Genomic DNA, 9762 nt, shown 5'->3' with positions numbered 1-9762 from the left:
TATTTTGAGTACAGTGATCCATCACAGAGAGAGGAGAAACACTGATGGCAGAGAGAGCTTGATTATCTTTCTCTCCTTGACATGAAGTCTATCAACATTTTGTTGTCATAACCACCAGTTTACTCTTCTCCAGCTCTCTTTCTGTCTCCTCTTCAGTTATGATACCAGTATTTACCTTCATTCTGCCTGAAAAACTATTTCTGTTATAATGTTACTGTGCTTCACTCACAGGCTTCGAGCTTAATGCTATTAGACACATAAGACAATAGGGTTCTCATTGCTTGTCTTACTTTCTGTCATCTGCCTGTACCTGTAGACAGATAGGTCAGAAGATGTTGTCTTCACTTGGTGCTCAAACATCTTCCTGAGGTTTTTTTCTCTTTCTGTTCCAGATGCCAAAGCCTGCCCCACCGGGGAGTTCATGTGTTCCAACCGCAAGTGCTTGGCCGCCGTCTACGTGTGCGACGGTGACGACGACTGCGGAGACGGCAGCGACGAGCTCAAGTGTACCTCCCCTCTGACCTGCGGGCCCAACCATCTCCGCTGCAACACCTCCGAGTGCGTGCCGCTCATGTGGAGCTGCGACGGAGACCCCGATTGCTCCGACAGTTCAGACGAGGGGCCGGAGCGTTGCGGCGGCGACGGGGTCCCGTACCCGCCTAACCGCATCAACTGCACTGCCGGGGAGTTCCGCTGTGCCAATGGGGAGTGCGTGCGGCTGACCTGGAAGTGTGATGGAGATCCCGACTGCAAGGACAAGTCCGATGAGTCTGACTGCCGTGAGTTTCTCCTTTTTGTCTTGTTTCATCTCCTTGCCTCCTTACACTTCTGCTCCTCTGTGTTCTTTCTCTCTTTAATTTCACAAGAGCTTATTCATGTTCTCCAGTGTGTCGAGAATGTCTCTATACCCATGTACAATAGGCTGTCCTCTGCTAACAATGATACAGAACAATGCTGCTCAGTCTGTAAGTGTTTTCCGTACATATAGAATATGTATCTAGGTTGAGTACTTTTAGTACAATAGAGATGCTACATGTGTAACCATGGTTCACTGAGTGAAGAGACTACATCCCAATTTAGCACTACGTACAAATACAAGCAAGTTGTGAATGTGTAGTGGGTTCGCTCTGCGGCAGGAGGCATCCTAATTAACAGTGTGTTCTCAAGTGTGCTGTACATGTACATTACTGTCCCACAATACCATGCATAAAGATAATGGAAGAGCAATTTATAGCTGCTGAACATGAAATCAAACTGCAGCTGTTGGGGAAACAGGAAAAAGAGATACAGGAAAACAAGAAAACATCATCAAACAACATGAAAGACGTTTTACTCTGAAGTTTGACAGTGGACTTTTTAAAGAAATTTGTAGTTTAAAACTCCATTTGCACACATATGCGCACATCATTTGCTGTTTGTACAAAAACATCTGTTTACATTTAGTTTGTTTTATGAAAGTAGGACACAGCGCATTTCCTGTAGAAGCATAGTTACATATAAAAGCTTTTGTTCTTGGTTGCAGTGTGCAGTTTGATTACATTATTCTGGATAGTCAATTTTCATTTCTCATTTAATCCTAACAGGTCATGTTATTTCTGGGTTGTTTTTCTTTATTTGATTCTTAATATACTACTGAGAATATTTTAACCAGCAGCATATATATAGTTTTACCTTATTACATCCATCTTGTTCAACGACAGCTTCACACCAATCAAATTGTAACACATTCAGAAGTAATTACACTGAAAGTCAATTTAATATTACATTAGCTTTGTGCTGATTTTCTTTCAAGATATTAAACCTGTTTTCTCTGTGATTGGAAAGCAGAAAAGTCTCAGCCAACAATATTCCCTCCTTCTTCTGAGGTGTCACTTTGTCATTTAGCACATCTCCACATTTCCCCCTAAATGTCTGGTAAAGAATGTGTTTCTGTTGATAAACGCCGTGTGGAGATGAGGCCATGTGATAAAACAGGTTTTCCTATTAGCTGGTCATGGATGGGGGAGCCCTGAAGCTCTTGTCTCACTAAGCTCGAGTGTGAAGCCCAGATAGTCCCACTATTCATTATCAAGATGTGCCGTGCACACATCAAACCCCACCTCTAACACTCTGTGGTGTCATATAAGCAGCACTTAGATGAGATTGATGTTTTGTTAGCCAACTGGATCTCTGCATTAAAGGAGAGGCTTGGAGACAGTTAAAGGCACAACCTTGTATTTGTCCAGAGGTTACCAAGCAACTCTTTTGTGCGTTTACCTTCACTACCTTTCTATAATGGGACAGTTATATCTGTGTGAGGATTTCTCTGCCATAAAAATGTAATTTCCTGCCAACTCTTCAGCTGAAGACAAATGCTACTGCTGTGATGCATCAATACATTTCCAACTTTGCTGCTAGACTAGTCTTAAAAGGAATATTCAGCATGTGCATCTATCAGTATACAGTTTTAGGTTATTATCCAGTCAGATACTAGATTTCACAAGATGTTTGTGTAATATGTATGCATAAATGTGTGTGTGTGTGTGTGTGTGTGTGTGTGTGTGTGTGTGTGTGTGTGTGTGTGTGTGTGTGTGTGTGTGTGTGTGTGTGTGTGTGTGTGTGTGTGTGTGTGTGTGTGTGTGTGTGTGTGTGTGTGTGTGTGTGTGTGTGTGTGTGTCCGTCCAGTGCACTGAACTACAGCAGCCCTGTCTCCATTACATTCCCTCTGTTCGGCTCATCTTGTGATAACACTAAATCATATTCCCCTCAACCATATATATTGCTTTTTAGTGTGGTTTAGAGAGAAGTTATATGAGCACACTGGGCCCCGTTGATGAAAAGCTTGTCTGTGCTTGGGGTATTAATGAAATTTGCTGTGGCTTCTCGCAGCCTCCATCTTTGCGTTACTATATTGAAAATCGTTCATCACACGCCCTCAGGTTAGCTGTCTCTGTCCTCAGCAACACCTAACACAGGCTGTGAGTGGATAGAAGCATGAGGATGTTTATGTGATTGCACAGCGTTTTTTTATTTCACGCACACTTCTATAAAGGATCTTTTTCAAACCATATTTTTTGGGCATGTCCTTTTTTTTTTTTTTTTGACAAGCAGAAATAGAAAGGCTCGTGATAGACTGACGGGGTGAAATGCAACAAAAGGTCTCGGTTTTGGATTGGACCCCAGGATATTGTGTTCTTCTTGAAGGGATTAAAGGGGGATTTCAAATTCCCAATTTCATGTGTGTGTTTGTGTACCTCTTTACAGCCCTGTTGACGTGTCGTCCAGATGAGTTCCAGTGTGGTGATGGTTCCTGTATCCACGGCACCAAACAGTGTAACAAAGTCCATGACTGTCCTGACCAAAGTGATGAATCTGGATGTGTTAATGGTGGGTTCATCTATTATGTCTGTCTGGCTGTCTGGCTGCCAGAATATGCCCTCCTCTCTGCCTATTCAAAGGTCTTCTATTATTCTTGTGTCTGTTTAAATCTGTCTGCCTATTTGTTGCTCTGTCTGCTGGTAGTTACAGTATAAATGCCTGCCTGTGTAATAATGTTAAACTGTAACTGCTTTGGGAAAATGACTATACAATAAGAGGATGTTTATAGTCTGCAGTCTGTATAATATAGTTGTCCAAAATCCTCCTAACTATTTGTTATACGTTTTAATAAAAAACTAGCCAGTAATCTACCTTCTTTTCATCATGCTATGAGCAGACCTGATCTGATTCATGCATGAAGCAAGTAGTTTGATGGTAGTGGTTAACTTGTTCCATTATAACTTTTAAAACTGATCCACTGTCAGAATCATATGCAACTGACCATGTCTTGTTTTATAGATGCATATTTCTTGAACGATTTTGGTTTGACCAGACATTTAGGGGGAAATGATGACAACTACATTGATTTCCTGTGGATTCTTCACAAGCAAAAGCCACCTTGTGTTTTGCTGATTGAATGCTTTTAATGTGAAGCAGCAGTAGGAAATGTCAAGTGAGCATTAACTCTGATTTGGTGTAAAGAGAGTAAACAGTAAGCAGTGAGGCTGCTATTAATGAATAATGATAATGAATGATCTGTTGTTTCCTGTCAGCCCCCTGTAAGTGAAGGCAGTGGCAGACCCCTCCACTAACAATAACATGTATTAGATAGAGAGCTGATATAACTACAATAACTAGCTATGGCAGACAAATGCTGATCATAAATAGTATAAAAATGAGGTTTGTTTTCATGAAAATCTTAAGAATGGTGACTTTAACGTCCGTTAAAAAACTAATGTGGGGTTTTTCTGGACATAAATTATTGTGGAATGCATTTCTCTAATGGCCATTGATGTCATCTTGTGTGGAGCCACTCGAGTGCTTTTTGTGAGCCAATTTCAATACTTTTCCCTCTCTTGACTAGGATGCATAATTTACCAGCATACTGCAAAGTAATTTTGCAGGAAATTAAGCAGCAGCCCTGTGAAACTGGACCAAATTAAAGCCTAGATTTTGTCATACCAGGCGTTTAATGTGGTGTAATATGAATATGTGAGTGGGCAGTATTTCCTGCTGCCACTGTGAGCCTTTAATAATTTGGCAAACCGCTAGAGATATTCAACTTGACTTAACACTCTCTTTGAGGCACGGGATTCTCAGTTCAGTTTGCAGTAGCTTATGCAAATAGATGTGAGAATGCAGTTTTCAGTGAAGATGCTGATCTATCTTCTGCTTTTATGTTGCAGCCACCAAATGTGAGGGACCCCTCAAGTTCCTCTGCAAGAATGGAGAGTGCATTGACAGCTCCAAAGTGTGCGACTCTGTCAAGGACTGCAAGGACCGATCAGATGAGCCCAAGAAAGAGTGTGGTAAGAGGAGTCTTTTTCCACACACAGTAACTCGGTAGTTAATTTCTGTCAGCTGTTAAAAAAAGCCCTGTAAACCTTTAATACAAATACAGCTTATAATATTGCATTTCATCTGGTTTGCTCATAAGTGTTTTCTTCATTTCCCAGATGTATGAAATGAGGGAAAGCTTAGATTGGAAACAGAATCATTTGTTACTGTGTGTCAGTGGAGCTTTTGTCTCAGTCTCGTGCAATGAGAGAGCATGCACATATCTATTGTAAATGGATTCAAGCACTTAATGCAGCATTGTAATCGTATTTGCCATAACAAATTGTGACTACCTCCCTCCTTTTACCTTGCATTTCAAAGGGTTCTGAGATGCACTCAAATTAACAGAAGCCTGCGTTGATCAGAACAAGAGCCCGCATGTACTAATTACCATCAGACGGTAGAATAAGGCCTCTTCTGCTCTATGATAATCGCCCTTCCTGTCTCCATATACCTTTATCTCTTAATCTGTTAACCAGCCATTATTAAACGAAAGTGATGTTTGAGTCAAAGGAGAGAAAAAAGCCAGTGCTCGTTTATTAATTTCTCTTGGTGTTGAAGAGGTCAGTGAGAAAATATCTGACATGAGGGACTGAGAAGCTGACATACACCCTCATAAAATGACATTTCCTCAGAGGAACAAAAAGTTGAGAAAGGAAAAGTGGCAGCTAGCAGAGTGGACTGACCTCTGCCAGGGAAGGAAATTGCAAGACAGAAACAGGTATTCCAGGGAGTAATTCTCTACCCTTTCTCCTCCGTCTTCCACCCTTTCCTCTCTCGCTTCCCATCATATCTCCCTCCCTCTCTCCTTCAACTCAGGTCTTGTTCTCAGCTCATTAAAAGTGTGTCCACACACACCTAGCTCATCGCTCTGCTCGCTCAACCATTTATTTGCAAGATGTTCCCCCCCACACAAACACACAAAAACCACACACACAGACAATAATGCTCCCCGCTGCACTGAAACACACTTACACGAAGATGTTCATTGTGATTGCATTTTCCGCATCAACCTTACATCAGGGAAAATACAGACAATGCGTTTCTGTCTGCGCTCAAGCAAATGTTTTCTGTGTTTCCCATCTCATTAGAAATAATGGCATATTACCACAGTATTGACTCATTACTTGGCACACCATTCATTTCTTAACAGTGCACCATCACTCCCATCACTCCCCACTTTCAGTAAGAGGAACGGCTGAAAATGGGTTGTACATGATGGGTTACCATGGTGAGAGAGAGAAAGAGAGATGGCTGTGAAGTAGAGAAGGAGAGATGTCATGTATGCTTGCCCATGGGAGAAAGAAAAGTGACCTCTAAAATTATGGCTGCTCTTGGAGACGATGTGGAAAAAGCTGTTGATGTTTTCACACAGGGTCTCTCCTTGGGCATCTTTGTTGCTAACCCAGCTTCTCTCAAAGAAACCGGAATGAGTGAGTCCTAAAATACAGCTACATCTTAGGCTTTTCTTGTATCCGCAGTTAATTTTGAGCCAACAAAAAAGAATAGCTTGAGCTGCTGTGAGTGTCAGATTGCTGTCAGCCATCCAGCTGAATTAGAGATGGGACTTTAATACCGGCAGTTGCTGTTCTCAAAGTCTGCTGGCACAACACAAAGCAGAAATGACAATGTTCTCACAAAATTAACCTTCCGTAAAGAGAGTTAACATTTTCTCCATTTTTGTCACAATAACTAAAGAATAATGTTGTGCAGCTGTTCACATTTTTTCGAATATTTTTGTCTTTCCTCCAACGCTCCATTTATTAGGTGAACAGCTCATCTTGGTGCCCTGTAATCAATGTGTTGCTAGTGTTGTGAGTTTTAACTCTGCATTGTGTTACATGGTGGACGAACACTGCAATTATTGGGCCTCTCTTTCAGCAATTTATGGCAAGGCACCAGCATGTGTAATTGTACATAAGCAAAGTATTCATGTGGTCTCTCTTGCATAAATGCTGTGTGGTAATACTGTCAGCAGTTTTACAAAATGTCTTGTCCACTAATTATCAGATTTATATGAAAAAAATAATAGAACATTAAAGGTACCCCTTGGAGTTTTTGACTATTAATAGCACCAGGGATTAGTGTTTTAGTAAGTGGAACCCATTTTGTTTGTTTTGTGCATGGGAAAACAGGAACACATGCACATGAAGGCAATGTAATTCACATTCATTCATTCATATTGATTTCATACTATGCCACTGATCAAAAGGTGGCAGTAACGTGTAAAGAAAAACAACAGTGCATCAGCAAAGGCAGAGAAGAAGAAGAAGACTGCTCATAAACATGGAAATAATGATAATGTTTGGTATTCATGAGATGACAAAATGTGAAAATTGATTGAAAAACTGATACTTAAATGGTGGAGAGTTCGCTGATGCTGCGCTTTGTTTTGTACTGACTGCTCTCCCTCACTAATTCACAGTTGTACAGTAGCTCTGCTTTCAATGAATGATTTATTGGTTAGAATATAAAGCTCATTGGCCATTGACAAATGTGTTACACTAGATTTGGTAGGATGCTGTTGACAGAATTAAGCATTTGCTCTCATATTGAGGAGTGTGGTTTCTCTTGCAGTATAATCCATTTTTCTCTTTATCACCCCTTTCCAGTTGTCTGTTGTTCAGCGCGCAGCTGTGCTTAATTGTTTGTGTAAAAAGCAAAGTCTGCATTCTATTGAAAGAAATGTTGGAGAGATTTTTTTTCTGGTGATCTTAGCTTTCACTCACTTGGCTTACCTTGTTTAATTCATTCAGACAATTGGCTTCTTCCTTTTTTTTTCAAACCAAACATGGACAGGAAAGTAGGCTGGAGAGCTCTACAAATGATTCATTGGTCTCTCTCTCAATACAGAGCAGTGAAATGATACACATTTCTCCTCTCCTATGTGTCAACCTAGAAGCTAGATGTGAATTTAATTCTCAGCCGTATTGAACAAATATGTGGAGGAGATTGTAAAACTGACCCAAAATTTTCAATTTGACTTCAATTTGACTTTTGAGCCTCTCTTGCTACAGTATCAAGTCATTCATAAACCCATTGTGTGTGTAACAGGTCTCAGACTGAGAACCAGATAAGACTACCAATAAAAACAGGAGAGAGAATGAGCCAGGAGACAGATGCTTAAGTGCAGCTGTGCTCAGCAGAATGTAGTTTCTATTATGCAAAATTGTCAATCCAAAGAACCTTAATATCAAAGATAAAACATAATACACAGGCTATTGTAATCATTTTTTGCTTAATCTCTTGATTAAATGTTGAGTAATGTAGCGGCTTTAGTGTGCTTTAGTTAAAAAAGAATAACAAATGACAGAAAAATCATAGCTTCTGTGCTCCTGAATCCTGACTGAAAAAAAACATGGAGCAGGCATGAAAAAATTGAAAGCTGTGTTGAGTGTCACAAAAGACTGAAAATTATTTTATACATCAGTTCAATGCATTGAATGGGTACATGTGTGAAATCACTGCAATCTGGCATGTTTTCACTTTGTGTAAATGTCATCATGGTATATTGAGAGAATAACAGTGCCTACAGATGTGCTCCATTGAACGTGCTTGTTTTGCAAGCTCTACAACCTTGGTTAAGGGATGCGAATGTACAATTTTTGTGCTATTTCTTTCCATTAAATGGAGTATTCATAGTAGGTTGGGTGCAGATGTCTTCAGTCACTCCTGTAATAGATCCTTATGAGGAATCTCAGGATCCCTGTTTGCAGCATTAATCCCCTCTACATACATATTTCATATCCCTGCAGATGGACCTACGTCTCAGTTTATGAGCTTACCATGTGTGTGATGTTGTGTCTCTTTGATTCCATCTCCACTTTTGAGAACATCTGATAAGGATTTGAAAAGGACAGAAAAGAGCTGAGTACAAGAGCCGAGATAGAATGAAGATTATGATGATGATATCTATCCTCCCAACCTATGGGCCTCACACATTTATACACCTCTGCCCAAACCCACAGGAATAGCATCGGGCATTGAAGCCAAAACCGTGTAATTAAAAGTCACATGATGCTATTAGGCCCAAAATGACTTTTTCCTGTAGACTTAAATTGTTAAAGAGACATCTGTAAATCAGCAGATAGACTCGTTACGCACTACGCTATCAGAATTTGATCAATTTGATCCAATAATATTTAGAAAGTCGAGAGGAGCCTCACGATTGAATTGTTTTGTCCCCATTCAAGTTAGCCGGAGGGATAGACGGAGGTCACTAGTGTACTTGCTCTATGGGCCCCACAGATGCAGAAGCTATGCAGAAGAAGTCTAACTTTTTTGGCTTAATTTGCCATTGAGCAACTTTTATAGGGATGAATGGAGCCCTGCCTCTGATGCTGTATCCATTTCTCTTAATATATCTGTGTCTCTACAACATATCAAAGTCATTTCACTGCTCTACATCTTGTTCAGGGATATTTTTGAGTAAATGAGCCTGAGGACTTTTCTAAATCTGATTTTGACCTTTTAAATGACGTTCTAGATGACTATAATGTCCCTGTCTCATCTCTGATTGGCTGCACACCTGACCACTGGCTCCTTCTCTTTCTCTCACAGGGCTGAATGAGTGCATGATCAACAACGGCGGCTGCTCCCATGTCTGCATGGACCGACCAATCGGCTTTGAGTGCCAGTGCCCCACTGGCTACCAGCTACTGGACAAAAAGACCTGTGGTGGTAAATAAAGAAACACACAATTCAGATGGACAGACAAATACAATTGACCAACAAAATGTGTGTGTGTGTGTGTGTGTGTGTGTGTGTGTGTGTGTGTGTGTGTGTGTGTGTGTGTGTGTGTGTGTGTGTGTGTGTGTGTGTGTGTGTGTGTGTGTGTGTGTGTGTGTGTGTGTGTGTGTGTGTGTGTGTGTGTGTGTGTGTGTGTGTGTGTGTGTGTGTGTGTGTGCT

General features: G+C 40.7%; 1 protein-coding gene across 1 annotated transcript in view; it reads left to right on the top strand.

The window, feature by feature from the left end:
- The first annotated feature begins 397 nt into the window (after positions 1–397).
- The window catches only part of LOC133990254 (low-density lipoprotein receptor-related protein 8-like), a 29538-nt gene continuing 20173 nt past the window's right edge, over positions 398–9762 (top strand). Inside the window, exons 1-4 of the mRNA XM_062428501.1 lie at positions 398–779; positions 3244–3366; positions 4704–4826; positions 9415–9534. Of these exons, the coding sequence (XP_062284485.1) occupies positions 422–779; positions 3244–3366; positions 4704–4826; positions 9415–9534 (724 nt within the window). The 5' untranslated portion in view covers positions 398–421. The remainder of the gene's footprint in view (positions 780–3243; positions 3367–4703; positions 4827–9414; positions 9535–9762) is intronic.

Source organism: Scomber scombrus, chromosome 11, assembly GCF_963691925.1.
Source record: "Scomber scombrus chromosome 11, fScoSco1.1, whole genome shotgun sequence".
NCBI classification, from domain to species: domain Eukaryota; kingdom Metazoa; phylum Chordata; class Actinopteri; order Scombriformes; family Scombridae; genus Scomber; species Scomber scombrus.
The sequence above is the reverse complement of the archived record's forward strand: the minus strand, read 5'-3'. Positions and strand labels throughout refer to the sequence as shown.